General features: G+C 40.2%; 1 protein-coding gene and 1 long non-coding RNA gene across 2 annotated transcripts in view; one reads left to right on the forward strand and one right to left on the reverse strand.

Annotated features, from left to right (window-relative positions):
* Window positions 1-1,927: 1,927 nt before the first annotated feature.
* Window positions 1,928-26,772, reverse strand: part of Klhl7 (kelch-like family member 7) — a 55,999-nt gene continuing 31,154 nt past the window's right edge. The window contains exons 5-11 of the mRNA NM_001012187.1: window positions 23,999-24,174; window positions 20,507-20,681; window positions 19,170-19,312; window positions 11,637-11,877; window positions 6,375-6,576; window positions 4,755-4,852; window positions 1,928-3,281 (exon numbers count right to left, since the gene is read on the reverse strand). Coding sequence (NP_001012187.1) covers window positions 2,998-3,281; window positions 4,755-4,852; window positions 6,375-6,576; window positions 11,637-11,877; window positions 19,170-19,312; window positions 20,507-20,681; window positions 23,999-24,174 — 1,319 coding nt within the window. The 3' untranslated portion in view covers window positions 1,928-2,997. The remainder of the gene's footprint in view (window positions 3,282-4,754; window positions 4,853-6,374; window positions 6,577-11,636; window positions 11,878-19,169; window positions 19,313-20,506; window positions 20,682-23,998; window positions 24,175-26,772) is intronic.
* On the forward strand, window positions 7,126-11,785 carry LOC147994680 (uncharacterized). Its single transcript, XR_015686295.1, has 2 exons — window positions 7,126-9,114; window positions 9,323-11,785. It is a non-coding gene; the product is annotated as an uncharacterized LOC147994680 (long non-coding RNA).

Below are 26,772 nucleotides of genomic sequence, written 5' to 3' on the forward strand. Positions count from 1 at the left end.
AGGGCATTGAATCCCCTGAAACTAGAGATGTTGATGATTGTGAGCCTCCGAGTGGATGTAAAGGACCACACCTAGGACTTTCTGCAAGAACAAGTGCCATCTCTCCAGCTTCAACTAGCCATAGTGCGAACTTCAATATCCTACATAAAAATGTTTGCAACGTCAAATCTAGTGTTGCAGGATGCTTGATTGTGCTGTGAACCTCCAAGATTGGGTTATTTACTGAAAAAACAAAAGTTTCTAGTTGTGGTGTAACTCTTAGCACACCTCTAATTCCTCTGCTAGAATACAGACATGCCTTAGTACACAGCTTTAATCCCAAACAAGGAGAGTAAAGTTAGTTTTTAATAGGGAGTCTCTATGTTCGGAAGTGGTGTCTAATTGAGTGGCAGACAAAGTGACGGGCCAGAGAAAGACTGGACAGAACAGGATATGCCCAACTCTCACAAGAGGAGGAACATGGAGCTACAGAAGAGGGAGCAGAGAGAAGGAAAGAGGAGGCAGTTACTGTGACTTGTAGAGAACAAGCTAGACACAGGTGAAGACAGAACAACCCAGAGAATGAGGAGAAGCCAGAAGATTAGAACAGATTGCCAGACGTACTACGAGGCCAAGCAGAGCAATTATTTCAGAGACTGAAAGAGAAGCCAAATTGAATCAATTTGGAGAGGAGTTTGAGCCAGAGCATCTGAGTGGAACCGGCCGGAGTTCAGGAAGAGCGAGAAAGGATGTTTATTCAGCAGTCAGTCTCAGGCTGAGAATGCTCTAGGCCTAGAATAGACTGTATGGAGGCTAGAAGCCTTCAGGACTAGGCCTAGGGTAGCAGACAGAGGCAGTAAGCTTCTGAAATGACAATCACATCAAGCGAATAAAAGATAACTTTACAGTTTAGAGGTGGAGGTTGCCTAAGGCTGGAATTTGTAAACGTGTAATGGGTTAAATAGTGTTCCTCAAAAAAATTCATTCATATTCATATATATATATATATGAAGCTCTAGAATGCATTTTCATTTGTAGACAGCATCTTTGCAGATGTAAGTGGTTTAAGACACAGTACCAGAATCCTTCTGATGTGGTGGTGCATACCTTTAATCTCAGCATTTAGAAAGCAGAGGCAGATGGGTATCTTGAATTCTGTCAGCTGGGGATAGCTCCAAGGTCAAGGGCACTAGTCGTTCTTCTAGAGGACCTGGGTTCAATTTCCAGTACCCACGTGGTGGTTCACAACCAGATTCAGGGGATCGGACTCCATTTTCTGACTTCTGTGGGCACCAGGCACACATTTGGTATACATTCATTCGTACAAGTGAGTAAAAAAAAAGTAATGGTCCAAATAAATGCTGTGTTTACAAAATAACTACGTGAAGAAAGTTACACAAGAGAAAAATGGCCATGAGAAGACCAAGGTATAAGCTAAGAAGTAAACGCCAAGGACAATGGCAACCAGCAGGAGTGGGAATGGGGTGTGTAGGGGTTTTGCCCAGTCCTGTGAAAGCCAGATTTGAGACATCTGGCCTCCAAGTAATGAAAATACACTGGTGGTTATCCATTAAGCAAGCAGTAGTTGGTAGCAGTCTAGAAAGCTAATACATGGGAAACAGGAGTGATTACTAAGTAAGTACAGAGTTTCTTCTGGAGGGGTTATGAAAACATTTGAAGAATATGACGACTGTACACAATAAAAATAGTAAAAGCCACTAAACTGGTAGTTTAAATGGCTAAGTTGTATGCCAATGGATTGCATCTCAATAAAGCTGTCTGTACATAAGAACTCGACACATAAACCTGTCATTTTCAACTTCACTTTTAGTTTAAACATTTTAGAGTCTGTTATAACCTCCATAGAGAGAAAACTTTTAAATGGAAACTTTCACAGATTTTAAAAATATTATTGAACACACTTAGAATGAATAAACAAAGCAAATTATTTAAGTTAAAAATATTTAATATCGGATAAAAACATTGATTGACAGTTTAACATGGCACATTTCATACATAGTCAAAGGGTAAAACATTGCTGGGAAAATTTATAGTCTGTTTGGTAATTTGTTGTCCAAATAAAAGCAATGAATAGTGATATATTTAATGCCAATTATTACAAAACTTTTAGAGAAAACTCAGTTATCTCTAACATGTTCTGCTAAGAGAGAGAAAAAAAAACGTATCTTTTAAGATCCATATGATTCTGGGCTAAATTATCAGTGCTTTTCTAGTAATCTAGAAATTTCTTCAAACAGCATTTCTTCTGTTGGTTAACTGTTCTTACTGATTGGCTCTCGCAGTAGGGAATGAGGACATACAGCACTTTTCACACTGTTCAGTAAAACCATATAAATTAACGATGGGTGCTAAGCTTAATATTTTATACAGAAATGTGTAATATTTCATTTAATTGGACTGAATATATTTTATGAGTACTTGGGTACAGTGTTAAGTCCCCCAAATCTGTGATGTTTTGTGAGAAGATATACATGTTTGAGCTGCTCTTGCTTACTTTAAAATGGAGTAATTTGGCACTAAATGAAATAAATGAAGACAAGCAAAACACATAACACTATTATAGTTTCTCTATCATCAGAGTTTACCATCTCGGATTGTAATTCATACTACTACTTAGTTCTCGACCAACCAGAAACAAAAAGACCTAACTACACAGCACGGACACAATTAGGAAAATAGAATCTAGAGCTAAGCTGAGGCTACTTCTCTGATGAGCATGCCCCACTCTGCCACAATCGGTTACACAGTTGCGATTCCTGTTTGCAAGAAGTGCTTGCAACTTTTCACGTTTTCTGGCTGATAGGTTCTTGGTTATATGGCCAACTAAAATATGGTCTTTGAATTAAGTAAGGAGGTCCAGATGATATAAACTGATATCTTACTGGAATCTTACTTTATCAAAATACTAGATCAGAACTTCATAACCGAACTCTTGGACTAAACCACTGGCGGCCATATGTCTAAGTTTCAGATGACCGGAGTCCGTTCACCGTCCCCTCATGTTTCCAGGGTCTCTTCGTTTGCCCCGCAGGTATCAACCACACAAATCAAACAGCTTGTGACTGGGAAAGCGCGGACTTTGGAGTTGGCTACCCACTTGTCTGTCTCAGTGTTGTATTCAAGGATGTGCCCCAATCGGCCTACACCCTGAAACCCTGCCAGGACATAGATGACAGAGCCAACTGCTGCACACTTCACTGTCACGCCCCTCCACGGCATCGGTGACACCATCTTCCATTCATTTAACTTGATGTCATAATACTCCACGTTGTCCAGGCCCCCTTCAAAAGAACAAGATACGAGAACTCTATCACCGATTCTTGGATCTCTTCACCAGTTTTGTTAAAAAAAATTTTATATTTTATTTTCAAAAAAAATTGTTAAAATGTAGAAAGGATATAAGAGCTTTATAATCATGACCCACATATCCACTACCTAAATACTTAAAACATAAAAGAAATTGAGAAACACAACAAAATGACAACAAAAAATAAACCCCACACATTTCCTACAAATGTTCTATTCTGAAAAAGAAAATTTAAAAAGCAGTGATTTGTTTTGGTTATAAATGATTTCAAATGTTTTTCTTCCTATCTTTTAGCAATTTATGGAAAATACCAGTGGATAAGAATAACAGAAAAGAAGTTATTGTTTTACTTAACACTTAAAAATCCTGAAAAAATGAAGTACTATTTCTAGATTCAGTTCATATTTCTCCTTATTTAAGATCATTATTAGCATTACATGAGAAAATGAAAAGGTCAGTCCTAAAGAGTAAAGACACTTCCAACAGTGTCTGAAGTGCTGAAAGCGGGGAGGTGGGAGGGGGTGGGGGTGACAGACCCCCTCACAGAAGCAGGGAGTGGGGGGTGGGATACCAGGTTTCTGGAGGGGAAACCAGGAAATGGGATAGCATTTAAAATATAAATTAAAACTGCAATTAAAAAAAGAATTCTCAACTGAGGAATATTGAATGGCTGAGAAGCAACTAAAGAAATGTTCAACGTCCTTAATCATCAGGGAAATGCAAATCAAAACAACCCTGAGATTCCACCTCACACCAGTCAGAATGGCTAAGATCAAAAACTCAGGGGACAGCAGATGCTGGCGAGGATGTGGAGAAAGAGGAACACTCCTCCATTGTTGGGAGGGATTGCAGACTGGTACAACCACTCTAGAAATCAGTCTGGAGGTTCCTCAGAAAATTGGATATAGTGCTACCTGGGGACCCAGCTATACCACTTTTGTTATTATTTTTATTTCCAAATCCCACTCCATTTCTCTTCTCTGCCCCAAAGCTATTTTCTTTAGAGGATGCTATCTGTGCTTGTCTATTTCCTGTAACTATGAAATGCTGTTGTTACCTGTAACTTGCTCCTCATGCCTACAGTTTTTTTTCTTTTAAGTGATTTAAAATTCATATATGCTTCTGTAACTTACTTTTTAAACTTAGATTTAAAAAAAATTTGAGAATTTTGTACATAAAAAAATAAAGTGTTGAAAGCTAAGACCTATTAACATTCAAATTTCTCAGCTGCTCAGTATGTCTGAGGCAGATGTGACAGCATTCCCTATGGGCACATGGACAATCCCAAGCCTGTCTGAGGTAGTCACAATCACTGCGTTTCTGACATTTCATAGTTTGTTAGTGCTTAGACATAATGCTGTGTAGATTCAAGTTTTAAAAATGTTCCAGTAATCTAGAAGTTAACAGCAAACCCAGAGAAACTGAAGAGTAAGTTAACATCATGTACCTAAACCATTCTGACCACCAACAGCAAATATCTTGTCCTTTACAAACACCAGCCCATGATTCTTCCTGGGCTCAATCATTGAACACAGCTCAGTCCATCTGGAAAAAAAAAAAAGCTTTAGTGTGCTCATTTATAAGAAGTGAAAGATTCATCCTAACAGGATTGGTTTGCTATCCTACACAAATACTCATTTACTACCATGTTTCATACATCTACACACATGTATTACATGTATACAAGCCTCAAAGGATTTTAGATAATAGGTTTTTTTTTTTTTTCCGGAGCTGGGGACCGAACCCAGGACCTTGAGCTTGCTAGGCAAGTGCTCTACCACTGAGCTAAATCCCCAACCCCTAGATAATAGTTTTATATGTAAGATAAATTGGGGACTTTAATAGGACATAAAAACAGGAGGAAACAAGTTATAACTTTTGAAGAAATCCATTTTCCATAGTTCCCAATAATTCTTGAAATGGCAACAGAGTGAAGAAAAGAATGTAAAGTGTCAGTCACAGCCTTTTCGCTCTTCTGAGACTCAGCCTCTCTGTAACCAGAGAACTAGAACTTGTCATGTAGAGGACACTGGCCTTGACTTGTGATGATCCATCCTCTATCTCTGCCTCAAGTGACAGGATTACATAAAACACCCCACAGAATGAATAAATACATGTTTGGGGGTTTTATAGTCACTATTATAGATGCCACTATGGCCCTGTTTTTCTGTGTGTGCTTACTGAGGTAAATGACAATCTTGTAGCTTGAAAATGGGAGTATTAAGTACGGTTCCTTCGCTGCCTCTTAGAGTAAGCTGCCACCATGTATTACAAAAATATTTGGCTTGGAAAAATGTTTATATTCTTTTCTAACTATGTCAATGATATAAGTCCATGTTTTCATGTACACAGATTCTGAAATCTGACAGCTTAAAAGTGGCCTAGTGCCACTTGCTCTTCCTGCTGCCTGCCAAGCTCTATGCGGGACTCTCAGTGCCTCTCCAGCACCATGTCTGCTTGAATGCCACCATTCTTCCTGCCATGGTGACAGTAGACTAACCCTGTGAACCTGTAGGCCAGCCCCAGTTAATACTTCCTTGTAAGAGTTGCCATGGTCATGGTGTCTATTCACAGCAATGAAACCCTAAGAAACATTTCATAAATGTTGTTTTTTAGAATTGAAAGCAATAGCGAGGAGGAGGAGGAAGAGGAGGAGACCACAGTTTCCCAATTAAAATGCTAATGCTTATATTTGAGCATAGGATTTATTGGGAGAGGGGAATGCCATGACAAGAACCAGTTTGTAATATTGCTACTTAAGGATTTAATTCTAAGTTTTCTCCCCTTCTCTCCTATATTTCTTGGTCTCTCAAACAACATTTTATGAATCGGATGGACCAATCGGGCGTATCTCATTCATGTTTGCTGCACAAGCAGGACCAGGAAGAGGGGCTCCCATGCGTGACAAAGCCAAGTTATTTCCTAAGATTCAGATTAGTCAAGTGTATGGATATTCTGAAAACGAGAATTAAGTTTCTGTTGGGCTCATTCTACCTTTTTGCATCTTCATCCAGTGAGCTTATGGAATATAATAGCGCTGAGAGAATCATTTTAAATAGATACATACGTTTCTGTGGCAGGATCATACACCTCACAGGAACTCAACACTCTCCCAGAAACATTGTTTCCCAAGCTTCCGCCACACACATAGATGAGGCCATTGGCCTCCACCATCCCATGGCTGCAGCGCTGAGTCAGCATGCTGGGCTTCGTGTGCCAGCTCTCAGTTCTGGTATCATAGCACTCAAACAAATACAGGGCTGAGTTTCCTGGGAAAGAAAAGGACCCAAAGTGAGAGGCCAGTCTGGGGCATAGAGTGGGACCCTGGAAAAGAAAGGCTCCTTCCTACCACTCACCATGCTTGGTTTGGAGTGGTTTGAACTGAGATCACCATAGAGCTACATGCGAAGAGGGAAGAACTGAGGTTTGTAAAGATCACCTTTCTATTTATCACAATAGTTTTTTTTTTAAAGCTAGTAATCTTGTATGGATCTTGGAAGGCATTATAAAAGAATCTTTTGGGCAGATTTATTATATACCTAGTATTCTATAATTGCAACTGTTATATTAACAAGACAATATGCAGATGAGCCTTAAAGTCATCTTGGTCCTTACTGGAATACAACATCAAAGTATCAAGGTGTACTTCTCTCTGGTACACTAATTATGCATTTTAAGAGCAAACACATATTTACTATATTTTGCAACTTAGGCAAACTGTAGGAGCTCAGTGAGAATTTAGAAATAATTCCATTAAAGAGTATTTCTAACAAAAATAGAAAGGACTGAGGAACTTTTATCTAATTATTTTTCTTTTTGAGATAGGGTCCCACTGTGTAGCCTTGGCTGTCCTGAACCCTACTATGCAGGAGCCAACTTTCAGTTCTTGTGTCATAACATTCAAATATAGGGCTGAATTCAGCCTTGAATTTACAGAAATATGCCTGCCTCTGCCTCAATGCTGGGGTTAAAGATGTATGTCACTATGCACAGTTATTAGAAATTACTAAAATTACATAATCATTTCTTGGGTTTTCTTTTGCTATAGTTGTTTTATTTGTTTTCTTGTTTTGTTTTTGAGACACAGTTTCTGTGTAGCCCTGGCTGTCCTGAAACTCACTCTGTACACCAGGTTGGCTTGAACTCAGAGATCAGCCTACTTCTGCACCAAAGTGCTAGGACTAAAGGTATGTGCCATCATGCCTGGCTCAGAAATTTCTTCTTTGGTTTGATTCTGACTTAGAGGAAGACTTAAACTTGCTTTTTGTTAGCTTACTGCTACAGAACAGGAAGTGAAGCCTGGTAGTAAACTGTTTCCTGTCTTCCTTAAGGAAAGTAAAATTTCTTATCTCCCCTGTTTTGATATAATGGCAAATGATTAAAAACATGATATATGGGTCTTCCTAAATATTTAATAAAATCCCATGGATTTTGAAGATTGTCTAGAACATTTAAGTTTCTTTATTTGACTTCCAAATTCATAATAAAAATTTCTATTTCAGTTCTCTTGTAAGGCAATATGGAAAAACATTAATTTAAAATACTGTTTTTTTATCTAGTTTTACACAGGTTTCACTTACAAATCAGAACTTACTGCAGGAAGTTGACTTCAACATTTTTTTATGTGACAAAATGGAGTATGTACCAACCTTGCAAACACTGCACAACCTTGCAACAAACCTTGCAACACTGAAGCATTTTTTTATGTGACAAAATGGAGTATGTACCAACTATGCTTCAAACCTTGCAACACTGAAGCATCACATTTTGTTACATTTTAAATCCGTGTATAAACATTCAGCAATGGCGGGCTGCGACATAGCTCTACTGGCAGCTCCTCAGTGTGAGGCCGAAGGCAGCTAGGATGGATGGCTCCCTCTGCCTGGTTGCTTCTTTGCTCCTCTTTCATTGCACTCATATGGAAGCAGCACAAACAGGTTTCTGAGCTTAGCCATAACTGCACCTCATGGTGACTGCAGTTCCCTTCCAGAAGTGTCACTTCAGACCCAGGTTACACCTCGCTGGGCAACAGCCACAGGGATTCAGAGCACAGAGCATAGGTGCATCAGACACCAATAACTCTATCCACAAGTCCCTTTGCCTGAAAGAGCTGTTCCCAAGCAGTGACATATGAGGACAAGGCAGAGCCTGAATCATTCTCACCTAAAACAATACCAGGCTATGGAGCTCTCAATACACCAGAGAATGATGGGGAAACAGGTTAGAACCCTAGTCATACTGCTGCGAGGTCTGCAACTGTCTTTTTCGGGCAAGCTCATGGCGAAGTATTCCTAAATTAATATGCATTCATTTCACTGATTTGCATTTAAATAAAGCAGCAGGATATGATTTTTACATATAAAAATCATTGGGCAGAAAGGAAAGGCTTAAAAATCTGGGAACCACAAATACACATAAAATTTCCATCTGAGAAAATTAGTTGAATGACTTGTATTTCCAATGCAAATCCCTAATTTGCAATTAGACATTCCAGGCTCAAATGATACACTAGTAAACTAGTAAATATGGTAGGGTAAATAGAAACAGCCCCCACAGATTCATGTATTTGAATATTTGGGTACAAGAAGTGGCACTATTAGGTGTTGGCTTACTGGAGGAAGTGTATCACTATGGGGCCAGCCTTGAGGTCTCATATGTCAAAGTTACACCCAATGTGACAGTCTCCTCCTGCCTGTGGATCAAGATGTATCACTCTCAGCACCATGTCTGCCTGCACACCTCCATGCTTCCTGCCATGATGAAAATGGACTAAACCTCTAAATTTATTTTCTTTTAAAAGAAAATAAGTGGGCTGGAGAGATGGCTCAGTGGTTAAGAGCACCCGACTGCTCTTCCAGAGGTCATGAGTTCAATTCCCAGCAACCATATGGTGGCTCACAACCATCTGTAAGGAGATCTGATGCCCTCTTCTGGTGTATCTGAAGACAGCTACAGTGTACTTATATATATATATAATAAATAAAATAAATCTTTAAAAAAAAAAAAGAAAATAAGTGATGTAACACTTTCACCTAATTCTTCATTTAAAACGGAGAAGTGACGATCATGGAGAACAACAAGTAAAAGAAACATCAGTCACGGTGACAACTCTCAGCAAGTTGGTTTGTTAAGGGAAAGGGTTTCCCTATACAGCCCTGACTGGCCTGAACTCGCTCTGTAGACCAGGCTGACTTCAGACTCAGAGCTCCGCCTGCCCCTGCCTCTCAAGTGCTGAGACTAAAGGTGTGCATCACCACACCTGGCTGCTACTTTTAAACGTTTCCAATTTGGAAGATTTAGTGGAAAATAATATTTAGCAGATATTACAAATATACTATTTAAGGGGCTGGATAGATGGCTTAACAGAAGAGTGCAGTCTACTGTTGCAGAAGACCTGGCTGTAGTTCCCAGCATCCACATGGCAGCTGATAACCATCTGGAACCCTAGTACTGGGGGACCTGACACTTCTGGCCTCTGCAGGTACTTACTAGGCATGCATACGGTACACCCACATAACATACAGGCAAAACACCATGCACATAATAAAGTAAAGGACAAACCTAAAGAAAAAACAAAACAAAACAATATACCAACAAACTCAAAACAAAAAACCCAAACCCAAATAGCCTGTTTTAATTAAAAATCAAACTCAATTAAGTGTTAAAGAAATAAAGCTATCAACAGAACAGGTGCTTCTGTTGGCTTTAGGTATATTTGAAATATACTATATGATATATTATATGACACGAATACTTTTAAAAATAGTAAGAGATTGCCTTTTTAAGTTACATTTAGAAAAACCTTGTTTTATCTTGCCCTTATTTCAGGATGTAAAAACAGAACAAAAAAACAAAAAATAAAAAAAATTACAAGTAAGCTGTTTCAAAGTAAAACATTCTCTGGGCTAATATAAGCTACAAAGAAAAATAAACACACTTAAATCACATGCCTTAGGTTTACTTGGTCTCCCTAGTTTTTTGTTTGTTTTTTTTTAAAGTTCGCTATGTAAGTAAAGAGATTATTTGAAAAATTACTTGAACAGAGGAAAGCATTAAAAAAATTATTAAATGCTAGTCTTTAAACTCTTATTAATCCTGGGCTGTACCTGGGAAAAGAGAAATACTGAGTCTAAAAAAAATTATTAGACAGGTATTTATAGTTAAACCCACACCCTACATTGATCCATCAAAACAAAATTTAAAGCAGGGACTAGGGATATGCCTTAATTGGTAGCGCACGTGTCTACTAGGCACAAAATCCTAGCTTTGAGACTCACACTGCAAACCAGTGATGATGGTGGCACAAGCTTGCAGGTACAGCACTTGGGAGAATGGAAGTTCAAGATCATCCACAGCTACAGTGTAAGTGGGAAGATAGCCTCGGCTACATGACAGCCAATCTCCAGACCAGCGAGCCAGCCAGCCAGCCAGCCAAGCAAGTAAGTAAGCAAGCAAGTTGTTCTTCCAGAGGTTGTGAGTTCAATTCTCAGCAACCACATGGTGGCTCAGAACCATCTGTAATGGGATCTGATTGAAGAGAACAAGAGTGTACGTCCATATAGAAAATAAAAAATCTTTTTAAAAATTTAGGAAGTATATATATATATTTTTTTTTAAAAAATAAAAGGATATAGAGCTCTCAGCTCCTTCTCCAGCACCATGTCTGCCTGGGCGCTGCCATGCTTCCCACCACAATGACAATGGATTAAACCTCTGAATCTGTTAGCCAGCCCAATTAAAGGTTTTCCTAAGAGTTGCCTTGGTTATGGTATCTCTTCACAGCAGTGGAAACCCTGACTAAATACCCTCAAAATAACATGTTCTTAGTGGGTCAGTGAATAAATAAAACTCTAAAACCTTCAAGGGAAATAACATTACCTACTCAAAACCAACTAATCTACAAGTAAAGTTCAAACACTGTCAACCAGCAGCTCACCAAAGGCAACTTATCTAGAAAGATGGCGTTACAATTCCCTGTTACTTTGAACTGTGTAAGGGTGAACATGCAGATGGCCAGAGGCCAGGGGTACTGAAGGCCTTCAGAGCTGGAGTTCCAGGTGGTCGCAAGGCCGTTTGCTGTCCTCTACAGCAGCACTACCTGGTTTAAATCACTGAGCCAGCACTGCAACCCCAAATGCTGGCACTCTTGTCAATTAATACTTTGAAGGACAAAGGTAAGTTAGAAGGAAACAGGCCCTAAAATGTTAACAGACATATGCTTAAACTAATGAAGTATTGGAACACATTTTCAAAATTTTTGAAAACTATGAATGCCAAGAAGCCTGGATTAAAATACTTCTGTTAAACAAATATTCCAACAGGGTCTTACCTACTTCTGAACCTCCAGATGTATAAATTTTGCCTTCTGCAGCACAGGCAGCAAGGCTGTCTCGAGGTGTTGGAGGTCCCAGTTTGGAATACCAGCTATCCTTTACAACATTGTAGCAATCCATTCGCTTTATGGGGAAAAGCTGAGAACCTCCCAAAATGTACACTACGTTGTCCCAAAACACACAAGCTGCATCTCTTCGTTTTTCAAAGGGGCAGCGAATGTCTGTCCAACTGTAATCCTGAAAGGAAGAGCAGGAAGCTTTCAGAAGCAGAAGCCGTAAACAACAAAGCACAGACAAGACAGAGAAAGGCTATTTATTCACTGGACTGCACACATGGAATGTTTAATTCAAGACTGTCACCCAGTGTAGACTGAGTGACTTCTTCAGAATGTTGGTTAGCTAACATGAAATAACATGACTGCATGTCCCAAGGCTTTGAAATGAACATATCTGGACAGATTACTACTACCCTGTCTTCTCTGTCATTAAAGCTCAAAGGTAATAACTCAAATAAATAAAATCATTGCTATTTTAAAAGTATTAATTTTTATTATTTTAATTATGTGTTTGTATCTGTGTGTGGTTATGTGCATGTGAGTGCACTCTAATCAATACTATCCGCTTTAAGGAGCTGTTTTCTGCAATGATTACCAGTGCCAACCAGGTCCTTAAAGTCTGCCCCCATATTCTTTTTCTTTCCTTTCCCGTCCATCCGTCCATCCATCCATTTTCTTTCTTTCTTTCCAAGCAGGGTTTCTCTGTGTGGCCCTGACTGTCCTAGAACTCGCTCGGTAGACCCGGCAGCCCTTGAACTTGGGAGACCCACCTGCCTCCGCCTCCCGAGTGCTGGGATAAAGGCATGCGCACCACTGCCCATCAAAGGATCCCTTTGCTTGTTTTGTATGTGCTTTTCCTTTTAGCTTAGTATTTCCAGTTCAATTATAACAAGAGCAATCAGCTCGAAACCATTTAATCATGTATAAAACAAATTTACCCACAAATTAGTAGACAAGACATGAACAATAATTGTTGAATGGAAATTTAACTTACACTCAAAGTTCCATGATTTCAAAACAATGACTGAACCAATATCAAATAAGAAGCAGGAAGAACAAGAATGAGAGGAGCTAACACGTTACTTAGGTTGGTGAATAACCATCACCACTTCAGCAGACCAAGGGGAAGGAAAGCGTGCACCAAAAGTCTCTATTTACAGCGAAACTACATAGTGTTATGTTATGTGAAAAGAGATTGAAGGTTGTATCCTGATAAAATTCTATATCATTTTGACTCTGAATTCTGCATTTCATTGTAATGAAAATTCATTGTAACGTCTTACTGAAGATGGTGACATGTTCCAGTGTGTACTGGTGATATCTGCTTTCACTTAACGGGGAACTGCCGACCAGACCAGACCTGAACACCTGATGTGCCTATGTGTCCCTTTGCCAGCCCTGTTCCTGGCCCAGGTAACTGACCCGTCTCTAGGCAACATCAGTGCTTCTTATCTGGTGAGAGCTTTGCAGGCGCTTTGCTTTGCCTTTCAGCATATATCACATGCTGGGAACAATAGGTTTCACTGTGTCCATTTCTCACTCGGCTACAAGGTTCTCCATTATATCTGTGTCCCCATTACTCTTATTTTCTTTTCCCACCTCCTTTTCTCTTCCAGTTCCATGTCATTAAAAAATGAAGAGTCCACATATGAGAAAACACACGATACTGTCTAAGTCTGGCTTATCATTTTCTATGTAATGCCCACCATGCATGTGCACGGAAATCCCTGAGGTATAGCATACTGACACTGTGTCCAACTACTTTCCAAAGTCGCTGAAGTGGTCAGTGAGTCCCAGGCTCACTGAGTAAGGCACTCTGTGAATGCCACTGTTGAGGTCCTATAAAAATATCAAATTGGTATTTATATCTTGTAAGCATCTGTTGTGCCAGATGTTCATTAGATTAGAATATAGCCTAAGAATTTCTATTCTGTTCTGAACTCCTAGGAAAGCATTTGCAGGAACTTTAAACTCTTTAATGATACATTAAAAAAAAAAAAGAACAGAACATTAATTACTCAGGACTTTAGCCTTAAATCTTGGTCCCCTTGGATTACTTGGTGGCATACCTACTGGTTCGCAAGACCAGCTACAAGCTTTATTTTGAAGCTTTAGGAATAAATACTTCCACTTACTCATTTGAGAAAAACTACATACTATAGAATAAGAGTAATTAACATATTTTCTACGGGGAGTATTCTTTAAAGGTAATCTACACGATTCTCATCTATTGTACAAGTCCCCACAGAGCAGAGAAATACAACTTTAATAAACGACATTAACTCAGCCATAGGCCTCAGCACTCTTCACATAACTTGCTGAAAGCTATGTGGGAAACGCTCTGTAACTTTAAGGTATCACTAACTCTCCTATGAGCTTCAACTAAATTCAAGCTGGAAAGATTGGTCACTTGTTCTTTTAAGTGACCTCCAACACCTGCTATTCTTCGAATTAAAAATAACCACTCAGGGCTGGGAACTGACTCAGTGGTTAGAGCACATACTTCTCAAGGCAGCAGCAACAATGCTGGGGGCTCACAGCTGCTTGTAACTCAGCTCTAGGGTATCTGCGGTGGCTACTCTCAGTTATCTACCTGACTCCATTTGGAATTATAAACCCAAGTGGCTGGACACAGCTGTGAGCAATTTTTTCTTAAACAATTTGAAGTGGGAAAAGCCACTGTAAATCCAGATCTTATGAGGTTAGAAGGTCTATCTGGTCACATCTTCTGTGGCGGCCTATAAAAAGGACACTCGGTCTCCTTGCCTGCTTGCTCTTGCTAGCTGGTCCATTCCTTCACTGGCTGCAGAACCCACTTTTTCAGGATTCTGCTACATAGTTGAAGACCAGCTGAGACATCCAGCCTCATGGACTGAACAACTCCTGGATTCTCGGACCTTCCATTGTTAAACAGCCACTGTTGGGATAGCTGGAGTGCAGCTTGTAAGCCATTCTAATATATCCCCTTTACATGCACGCACAAACACATGTACGCAGACACGCATGTTCTTTCTCACCTCTCCCCCCCACACTTCTCCACTCTCTCGCAAATTCTATCAGGTCTGTGCCTCTACAGCAGTAGTTCTCAACCTGTGGGTCAATATCCCTTTTGAGGGATGTCTGTCAAATGGCCCTTTCACAGGGATTCCCTAAGACCATCAGAAAACACAGATATTTACATTGTAATTCATTACAGCAAATTAGAGTTATGACGTAGCAATGAAAATATTTTCATGGTTGGGGGTCACCACATGAGAAACTGTGTATAAAGGGTTGCAGCCTTAGGAAGGTTGAGACCACTGCTTTAGAGAACCCTGAACAAATAATTTGGTACCAGGAGTGGGGCAACCCTAACATGATGTTTGATATCCTCTTTTGACCACCAAGGGCAACTAGACTCATATCAACCCTTACTCCCACTCAGACAAATGCTCATACTCCTAATTAAAAATAAATCTTAACATGTTTTATGGTGTCTTCCTACATTCCAAATTTAAGGATGAAAATAACTTTAGAGGTAGCAAGATAATTCAGAGATAAAGATGCCTGCCAAGGTTGATGACCTATAATTTAATCCCACAGACCTATAATTTATGCTGTTTCTCAGGAAAGTTCTGATTTTTTTCCTTTTTTTTTTTCCGGAGCTGGGGACCGAACCCAGGGCCTTGCGCTTGCTAGGCAAGCGCTCTACCGCTGAGCTAAATCCCCAACCCCTTGTTCTGATTTTTTTGTTGTTGTTTTGAATCAAGATCTTGCAGTGTTGTAGTCATACTCCAACTCTCAGGTGATTCTCCGCCCCAACCTCCTGAGCAACGGATCTGCAGGCACACACCACACCCAGCTCCTCCTCCTTAACATATTCCAGGAGAGTTCATTTTAAACTCAATTGTTACTGTACATGTCAGACACTATGTTTAATAACTATTAGCTACATGTACTCCTGTAATGGTTTCCATTTTTCAGAAGGTAATTTATGTGTCTTTTGTAAGCATTTCTACGAGCACAAAAATACTCATCTCAGCTACCATTTTGTGTCTTACAATTCAGCCTAAATTTAAAAAGGCTCATTTCAGTGTCCTTGGCTATGCTTGTGTATATAAATGAAAAAGAGGGAGAGATGATCTTTGTCTTTTTTAAATATGCATGTGGTTCAGCATCTCTGGAAAGTTGATCTCATCCCTACTTGTGCCACCCCAAGTACTATACTGAGAAAGTGCTCTGATGTTCACTCTTGATGAATGGAGATAATACAGTTGGAGAAAGGTGTTTTGGGCTTGTTAGCTTATAAGTATGAATGCTGGGCCTACCTTAGCAAAGGAATCCATTCTGACTTAGGCCATGCAGGGAAGGAGAGTCATTTACAATCCTCTGAAGGTTGGAGGAACATGTAGCTTCCATGTAGTCAATACAACAGACAAAGGCACTAAGTTACACGTAGGGAGGTGACTATGGACCCAGGAAAGTGATTCAGTGTATTTAATGGGTATTTCATTGCAAAGTTATGTGCTTAGGTGCTGAGAAAACTAAGAAGGATGTGAACAGCATGTGTAAATTTTCATATGCCACCCACACATGTGTACACACTGAAGCATCATGCATGTATAAGCATGATATACTGTCTTCCTTGGTCCTAGTCAGCCTTTCTTGCCACAGACTACAAAATTTTAACAGCAAAGCTCCTTTCCTCTGGCAGGCTTTATTGATTCCCTTCTTCTGAATCATGACCATGCAGAAGTCCAGATGGGAAACTGAGCTCGCCATTCTGCCCTACCCTGTGTAACTGTCCAGCTGCAGGGAACAGAGCTGCCCCCGTTTGCTTATGCACTGTTTATGGCTGTTTACCTTCTATAGCAACACAGCTCAGGAGCTGTGGCAACAAAGTCAGCAATCTACAAGGATGAAACTAATTCTCTCTGGTCTCTTTATAGAAGTCTGCTAAGCCCCTGGTCTAGCTGGTGTATGCAGGACAAATTGATGCCCCAGCTCCTCCTATATATTAGAGACAGGATAGGTCTAGATGTTTCTTTTAAACTCCAGAACACGACACCCCTCCAATAACTGGGACAAGTTATGGTAGTATGGCCCAGCAGATGTTTCCTTCAAATGGCTTCAGGACACCCAAATACGACCACAGTGCACAGCTAGATTCATCTTTAAGCAGGTATGAATCTTCTCGTTCTACCGTTTGTTTGACACCAGGTTACTAACCTTATCATTAACCCATACCCAATAGCTGCCTGATCTAACCACAGAACTAAGGTGGCACCAAACGACTCTGTTGTATATAAACACCAGACTGTGCTTATGGGGGTTTCAAACACACAAGCTATCCAAACGGGCTAAACCCAAACCTTACTCAGCAGCCCTTTGATGGAATGCTCTTCCCATCAACTAGGACCAAACATGGAGGGGTTCCCTATCAGCTAACAGACTTGAGAGACTTTGCCAATAGTGAACAGATAAGGCAGTATATAGACAGCCCTTCTAGAAATTGTCCAAGTATTCTTACTTGGCAGAATTGTAAATAGTTTTAGTGTTCATTGTCTTTTAAAAAGAATGGGACTGGGTGGTAGTGACTCACACCTTTGATTCCAATCCACTGGAGGCCGAGGCAGAAGGATCTCTGTGAGTTCGCAGCCAGCGTAGTCTAGACAGTGAGTTCCAGGAGAGCCAACACTACACGCAGAAACCCTGACGCCAAAACCAAAACCAAAACTGAGTGTGTATGTGTGTGTACACATGTGTGTATTACGATACACTTGTGTAGGTGAGTTCATGTGCTATCAGTGTGTTATGACTGTGGAGGGCGGTGGACAACCTTGGGTGTCATTTTTAAGAACACCATCCACCTGCTTTGAGACAGGGTTACTCACAGTCTGAAGAACATCACTTAGACTGGCCATCCTCCTGCCTCAGCCTCCACAAGAGCAGGATTATAGACGTGTACTATCATGGCCAGCATTTTTATGGAGGCCTGGGGTGTTAAGTGTTCACAACAAAACTTTAGTGATTTTGACTATTTGTACTGGGGGTGTGTGTCAAAAATCAAGGGGTTTTTGTTTCTTTGTTTTGTTTTCTGTCTTTTTCATTTTTGCTTTTTGTTTGTTTTAAATCAATTTTGGGGCAGTTAATGGTTTACTATGATGGACGGACCCCCCCCCCAAAAAAAAACAACAAAGAATGCAAAACTGGTGACAGACAGGTAGTGCTCAAAAGACATGCAAATGTGTGCACCACATTAAATATCAGAATATTCACTACAAATATCTCTTGTGTACAAAACAGCATCTATGTCTTCCCACTCAGTCAACCTGATGCATGCCCAATGAGTATGAGTACTACTGAGAGGCTGCCTAAGCCAGTAGGCATACGATAGTCCCTAGGGCCACTGTGGCTGAATGGTGCTGACCTATCAGCAGCACTGACCAATTCTAAATCCTGATTTGTTACCATAATTTGAGAGAACCACTTGGACACCCAATAATATTGGGACACATCCACTCACAAAGAGACAATGCTTGGCTCTCACATTGGTGCTTAGTACAGATATGAACTGTCTGTGTCAGTCTTGACATCTCCATACTTGTATAAGTACCCTGTATATCAACACGACCTTATTCCATGGGTGTCTCAAAGAACATATTTATAAATATCCTGTATATGAACATGAAATTATTTGATGGGTATCTTAAAGAATGTATTTCACATAGAAAAAAAAATCTGACAAGTATCCTAGTTTCAATAGTACTAATCATCAATTTAAAAGCTTAAATTGATAAAATTTAATCAATGAAAAAGGGCTTAGTAAAGATATTATGTCATGCATGGACTCAGCCCAAGTTATGGCTATCATCTTTCAAGGTCTGGGTGTTATCTTTTAAGACTTTGGTATATTCTCTGCCCCAGCAACGTATGTAATGTCGGAAAAATATGACATTTCCCCACATCATACCCCTAAACAGGACTAAGACACTAGTGGGTCCTCTCAAAGCTGTAACTAAACATCTACATAGTTTAAAAATTGTGTCCCTAGACCTGTAACTTACACTGTGCTCCTCCAAATGCCATCAATGTACTGGAGAGCAGACTAAAAGAGTTCCTTGTTTCTAGATTGTTGGGTAAAGGTCTCTTTGTTTCTTTGTAACTACATTTTTTTAAATGTTCTAGAATGACATGTATTATAATTATTCAGGAAAGAAAACATATCTAGCCTAAGAAGTGGATTTTCCCTCAAGACAATCATCTCATGAAAGCGAGGACATCTGTATGAGTGTGCGAACTTGCCAATAAAGATTGAGCTTTGTTTCTTTCTGCAGTGGTTCCTTTTAAAGCACTCCAGAGCAGTTCTAGGGACATTTGAAATCTATAAAACAACGAGACCTAGGCAAGCAATTACTACTTACTAGGTGGGAGATGTTAGTGTCTACATGTACTTAGTTCCTTCAGAATAAAAACTGGTGTCAACTTAGTTACCTTTGGGTTAAAATATCTACAGGATTGTGGCTGGGAGCCTCCGAACAGAGCTATGCGGTAATCATGTTTCTTTCTTCTAGGCCTTGTGCCCCCTGCAAGTTCTTCCCGATCCTCAGGAGACAGCAGATGGTACCTCATTCCACCTGTACAGAAATACATAGTAACTCTTCGAGAACAGGAATGCAGTTCCCTCCTTTCCCCCTGCCCTGTAACTTAAAAATCATTTTCTTTTTATCTCTTTAGTGTTTTAGGAAGAAAGGGGAAAGGGGCAGGATAAATGTCTAAGGATCTTAATAAACTTATGATCCTCAGCAATCAAAATTACTGTGCCACCACCTACTACACACCAGTGAATTCTCTGGTTCCTTAAAGTAGTTGTCAAAATAATAATTACTGAAATCTAGATCTCTTAAACCCAGTGATTTTCATTTTTTCATGAAATAAGATTCACTATGTAACCGAGGAAGCTGTCATTTAACTAGGCAGCTTCTCCGTTCAGTTCCTTGCTACTGAGATTACAAGCATGCCACTATCATCAGCTCTCTGTTTTAGGTACACGTTAGAGTCACACAAGAAATCTCTGTTTACACCTGGTTCCTATCGCAGACCAATTGCAATGTCTAGCGGAAGCACTGGGTATTTGCTGGGTTAAAGGGACCCATCTTCCCATTTGAATACAGTACAAATAAGAGCATCTTCAGAACCTGGAACTTTGTTAGAAATGCTGTCTCCCACAACCTAAAACAACAAATTAGCATGTACATAACGACATCCTAAGTTAACCCTGATGTGCGTAACACTTGGAGAAGGACAATCTTAGATGGAATATAACAAGGATTCCCAACACTGTGGATCTTCCTTACTGTGGCCAAGGCTCACATACTCAAGAACTGCAGTGTGGGGAAAATGCACTACCTACCGTGTTCGGTAACACAGGGAAAACTCTATTCTCTACCTCATATACTCTTCTCAACACAACCTGAGATGAGTTTTTAAAAAATCTCATAAAAGCAGCAGAGGAAAAGCGGTAAGTGATGAAAACATATAAACAAAACTGCAAAGCTATCCTATTAATAAGATTAAGTCCAGCAACTTTACAAAAAAGTAGGCTAAGTGCCTAGATGTTGTTTGCTGAAACATAAAACAAAACAATTCAACATATAAAAGCCGCCTGACTATTCTTTACCACTTTTTATTCATGATTTGCTGAGATTAAACAACCGAACATAGGGCTATGGACCCCTAGACTAAGGAGCCTGACCCTCCCCTCCACACTCTTCTGTCTGTCGGAAAATGGCCCTGAGACCCATGTGGAACTGGGTACGATGGGAACTTACTGATCACCATTTTAAGGCATTCAGGATTATCTTGAATAAGAGGTTCAGCTTGTACTGTTTTACTTAGGAAATTCTTCGATATAAGAGGAAACCTGACTTTAGCAAGGATATCAACCATAAACGGCTGACGATTGGGCTCGTCATATTTCAACCACCTCACTGCAGCGTCGTAGACCTAAAGGGGACAAAGAAAACAGCAAAGGTCTGAGGGGGCACCACTCCAAACATCTACTTTCATTGTTCACACTGGAAAGCGGCAGTTCCTTATTCTCAGCATCTTGTCCACAGATCCACACCCTCCATGCCCTAGTACAGCCTACACACTCCATACACGGGTTTGAGTTTGCTAGAACTTACTACTAACTACAGGGATGGGAAGAGTCTTAAATTGTGATTTAAAAAGGCTTATGGGTTGGAGAGAGGCTTCAGCTGTTAAGAGCAGGTATTGCTCTTCCAGAGGGCTTGAGTCTGGTTCCTCGTGCCCATGTCAGGCAAGTCACAATGCTCGAGAGGGTCCAACGTGTCTGACTTCTAAGGGCACTTGTACACAAGAGCACATATCTGCACACATATACATGTAATTAAAATAATAATTAAATTCTTAGAAAAGGCTTATTTTTACTTATGTCTCTGTATGTATGCATCTCCATGTATTTGTTGGTGGGTACCTACGGAGGCAGAAGAGGTTATCATATTTCTTGTAGCTGGGATTACAGGCAGTTGTGGCCCATCTGTTATGGCTGCCAGGAACTGAACTCAGGTACCTGGCAGAGCAGCAAGAGCTTTGACCACTGAGCCAGCCATCACTCCAGTCCTGAATGTGTGTGGGGGTGGTTTTAAAACAACAAGCCATGGCTTCCTCTTCAGAAGCAGACACATGACCCTCAGAGAAGTTTACTGACTATGGACGGTCCCAACACACCCTCAGCTCAGCACCAGGACCACAGACTTCCCATGATGGCTTCCATTTCAGCAGACATGAAGGTTATATATCTTTACCTTGTACCTCTACACTTACACTTAAACCAACAAACTTACCTGCTTTAGAAAATGTAAGATATACAATTCTATAGTTAATAAAATATAGGCTATTTATAAGAACTGCTACAGCATTCATTTAACTGTACCAAACATGTTCGAGCTTATTAATTTAGTAATCATAAAACAGCGTCAACAACTTACTTCATACACACATGTCTACTATACTCATACACAAGTACTCAGACAATTTACTTCATACACACATGTCTACTATACTCAAACACAGGTACTCAGACAACTTACTTCATACACACATGTCTACTATACTCATACACACGTACTCAGACTACTCACTCAACATGTTCGAGCTTGTCAATCAATTATGGGAAATGGAATTTTAAAGAAAGGCTTTTTATAACAGGTTTAGATTGTTTTCAGTCTTTTGGCTAAGATCAAGTGCAGAACAGATTTAAATGTAGTATTCTCTGTACTCAGTCACTGTGGTGTGAAGCATCTGTCCTAACCAATAAGTTAATACTCCTACATGAATACCATAGTATTTTTATATTTCTTTAGTGTTTACCTAGCATTATTTTCCTTCCTGTTATCCCATAAGCAGACATTATATTCAGTTAAGAAGTAATCTACAGAATTTTAAAATGTGGCATCTTCTCAGACTTTCCTTCTTTCTGACAACCTTAACAGTTCTGAATTCTGGTCAGGTAAACTGTCCAGTTTCAGTTTGCTTGATGTCTTGTGCATTAACCTAGTACATTTCTGGAGAGGGTGACCACAGTGATCGGCTTAGGGTTTCTTGTGCTGTGATAAAACACAAGACAAAAAGTAACTTGAGAAAAGGATTTATTTTAACTCGTTCTCTCAGGTCACACTCTATCAACGAGGGAAGTCGGGGTAGGAATTCATGGCAGGAACCAGGAAGCAGGAACTGAAGCAGAGACCATGAAGTACTCTGCTTGCTGGCTTGCTTAGTTTGTTTTCTCATACATACCAGGACCACCTGCCTAGAAGTTGCACTGCTCACAATGGGATGGACAATCCCATATCAATCATTAAACAAGAAAACTGCCTACTGGCCCGACCTATAGAGACATTTTCTCAAATAAGATTCCCTCTTTCCAAATATGTCTAGGTTTGTGTCAAGTTGACAAACCTCAACCACAATAGTGAACAGGTACTCACTATGACCTCACTGACGTTCCATCAAGGGAGCATGCGCTATGACCTCACTGACGTTCCGTCAAGGAAGCATGCGCTATGACCTCACTGACGTTCCGTCAAGGAAGTATGCGCTATGACCTCACTGACGTTCTGTCAAGGAAGCATGCGCTATGACCTCACTGACGTTCCATCAAGGGAGCATGCGCTATGACCTCACTGACGTTCCATCAAGGAAGTATGCGCTATGACCTCACTGACGTTCCATCAAGGGAGCATGCGCTATGACCTCACTGACGTTCCGTCAAGGGAGCATGCGCTATGACCTCACTGACGTTCCATCAAGGGAGCATGCGCTATGACCTCACTGACGTTCCATCAAGGGAGCATGCGCTCACTATGCCCTCACTGATCACCGGCAGACCATGTCAGTTAGGTCTTCCAGTATAAAGGCACTTTTGCTTCACCTGCATACAAGCCAGATAGTTAATTGAAGAGAGAACTTAAGTTTCTATCTTTGTTTTGTTTCTTTTGACGGAGTCACAATGCATTGAAACTGGTCTCAACATCTTGGGCTCAAGTAACTCTTTTTCAGCAGCCTCCTACGTAACTGAACTTTAGGCACACTTGCTGTACCAGACGTACAGAACTCAGCTGCTTTTTCTTATTATCTGATCAAGTTTTCCAACTGGAAAAATCTATGCTATGAACAGCACGGGTTAAAGGAAAACAGGAACTCAAAACCTGTGATCTTATCTCAGTATACTCATTTCCTATTGCAGCTGTAACAATCAGCAAAGACTTAGTGACCTAAAATAGACAAGGATGTGGGGCTAAAATATAAGGATTGAGTGAGTCTACATATTAAACCAATTTACACAGCTAACACTTAAACTGATGGTCCTAGAGAAGAGAATGTAAACCAAGAGATCGCTGGGCTAAAATTAAAATCAAGGTGTAAGGAGGGCTACCTGGAGGCTACACAGAACAGATTGTTTACATTTCAAGTCTCTTATGACCTAGCTACACCTACCCACCCTCCCATCCTCATCTTGGTCACATCGTCTAAGTTCCTATTAACATGTAAGCTAACATAAGTTCAAGAAATCTTTTGGGGGAAGCTAACGTGGCATTCGGTAAGTTTTATGTCTACTGTGCAATCTATCTTTCAAATAGTTTTGACTCCTCCAATGAGAAGGCTTTGTGATGATATATTTATTATAAGGAACACATTCTCTCCGATTTCAAGACTTTTTGTTGTCATATATAAAACATCAGGCATAAGGAACTGATAAGAAATTTACTAAGAAATATCTAAGAAGACAATTCAGTTACCTGATCCTCTGCTCTCACAGTCAGGGTGTCCTGGCTGAGAAGATGTGTCACTCGCTTGACGTCAAGCTGTAGAAATTCGTCAGTTTTGTAAACTTCAGTGAAGTGCTGATGGATGAAGTCGTCGGCTGTAGACTTCAGCTCGGGACAGTCCAGACACTCCGCAAGCACACTTATACCTATAGGCAGAGAGGAGAGACGACACTGCTTCCAGACAGAACATAGTCCCAGAACTTGAGAAGATAATGAGGGAAAAAAGTCTCAAACTTAAGGCCAGTCTGGACTATAGAGTAAGACCCCAAATTTTAAGAAACAAAACAGTACTATGTGTTTCAGGGGGTGCAGGGGAGGAGAGAAAGCAAGGCTTAGGGAAAACTTAAATGGATCTCAAAGCTAGATCCTTTTTGTTTCAATAATTTGAACTTGAGGCTGTCTTACGTTTGACAATAATAAGAGTATCAGTTTTTTCCAAACTCTTCTCAGGTCATGTTAAACATCTTCTTTGACAAATTTAAAACTCAAGTATATATTTTACTTAAGAGTGAGATGTGTTTATGAGGATTGCACTAGGCCTTTGGGTTGTTTTGGGGACAGCTGACTTCTGCGACACTGACGAGGAGCTCCAGGGGAGACCTTGGCACTGGGCGGGAGATGCGCATGGGGTGAGACAGTGCTTGCCTCCTACATGCTGTCTCCCAACACCGTGCACCAGTCCACAACACATCACTAACGAAGGAGCTGAACAGTTCAGTTTTACCACACTGTAAGTTATTTATGATATTCAGCTTTTATTACACTCTCCAATATAAATATACCTTTTCTTCCTTATGAGCTTTGTACATTTTTTTATTCAGCATTTTCCCAACTTTTCTACTTTGTTTTAGAAGGAGTTTATACTCTATATAAGGATGTAAAGAATTGTCCGCAAGTCAAATTTAGTCAGTCCTCGATCTGACAGTGTAGCAGCACCTTACCAAGGTTAATTAGTGTTTATTAAAATGTTATGGGCCGGGTTGTTGTTATTTTGTCTTTGTAGCCCTGGGTGCCTAGGATTAAAAAGGCACCATGTCTGGACTATACAGAGTTTTGATGGTTTCATATTTATGCTCATCACTACCAGCCAGTTTGCTAAGGTAGGTGCTATATTTCATCTCCTTTGTATAAATGAACTGACTCCTTCCCATGGCATTCTGAACACTCATGGTAAAAAGCATATGAATTCTATACATATTTGCTCACACCAGTCAGATGACTAGATTTGGCCTGTGGTCTATGGTTTAATTATTAACTGGTTTAATTATTAACTGGTTTAATTACATATGTAGTCTGGATTTACCGTAAACTCACAATCTTTCTTCTGCCTCTTGGGTGCTAGGAGTACAGACACGTGCCACCATAATAAGCTAAACGTTCTCATTTGCCTAAACATCATAGGTACCGACACTGCGGGGAGTGCTTGTCTCCTCTATGATGTCAAGTTCATTTTAGCTTGTTTGTTAGTAATCTCTGACAGTGAAATGATCCAAGGATAGAGTTTCTGAGTAAATCTATTACTAATAAACTTAGAGGATAGTTTTAGGTTTATTCTAAATTTTCTATCATCACACACATTAATTAATCTTCCTCTCTATTAGTATCATCATTTTAAAAAAGATTTTACTGTGTGTGTGTGTGTGACCTGTACATGTCTGTGTACCATGTGCAAGTAGTGCCTATGAAGGCCAAAAGAGAGTGTCAGGCCTCTGGAATTGGAGTTACAGTTGTGAGCCACCACATGGGTGTTGGGAAACTGAACACAAGTCTTTTGCAAAAGCAACAAGTGCCCTTAACCACTGAGCCATCTTTCTGTCCCCCATTATCATCAACTTGGTCTGGAGAGGGCAAGAATTCTTTTTAAAAAGACATTCATTGCTGGATCGGAAATTGTTTTACACTAAAAACAATAAGGCTCTAAGGGAAACAGTTTTTTTTTTCTTTTTCTTTTTTCTTTTTTTCGGAGCTGGGGACCGAACCCAGGGCCTTGCGCTTTCTAGGCAAGTGCTCTACCAGTGAGCTAAATCCCCAACCCCGAGAAACGGGTTTTATGCACATTTATATACACACATTCTTTGTTCAAAGTGGGCATTATGCCAGTCCTATTTCTGGGAACCTTATTTACTGATGTCAAATTTAAATATAATCTGCACTTTTGGTGCTCACTAGCATTGCTGCTGCAGACACGCCCCCGAGCCTTCCCGGCTGTCTGAGCTTACAGCTCCAGTTCCCGGCTTCCGCTCCCAAGGGCAGCTTGGTCTTGCCTCTTGTTTTCTCAGCTACAGAGCTGACACTGGTAGTACTCTGAGCTTTCCTTCCTAAGCAGACTTCCACAGTTTTCTTTGAAATAATTAGCTACTGTCTTTCTGACCACACATAGAGTCTGCCCCCCACCCCTTAACTTCCAAAGGAAAGTTTTAGAAAAGGAATACTGGGTCTGGAGAGATTATGCAGCGGTTAAAGGAACTCGCTGCTCTTGAAGCAGATCTGGGTCCATGCACCCGCACGGAGGCTCACAACCACCTGTTTCAGAGGACCCGACTCTCTCCTGTGTTCTGAGGGCCCCAGGCACAAACCTGACACACATGCATGTGTATTTATGCACACACATAAATAGCTTTAAAAAGGAATACTAGTACTTTTACTAAATATTGAGAACTTTTCTTAGTACTTTTCCTAAATATTAAGAACTTTTCTGATCTCTTTGCATAGGATGCTTAAGTCAAGAAAGACTAAAAGTGAAT

This window comes from Rattus norvegicus, chromosome 4 (genome assembly GCF_021556685.1).
Source record: "Rattus norvegicus strain SHRSP/BbbUtx chromosome 4, alternate assembly SHRSP_T2T, whole genome shotgun sequence".
In the NCBI taxonomy this organism is placed as follows: domain Eukaryota; kingdom Metazoa; phylum Chordata; class Mammalia; order Rodentia; family Muridae; genus Rattus; species Rattus norvegicus.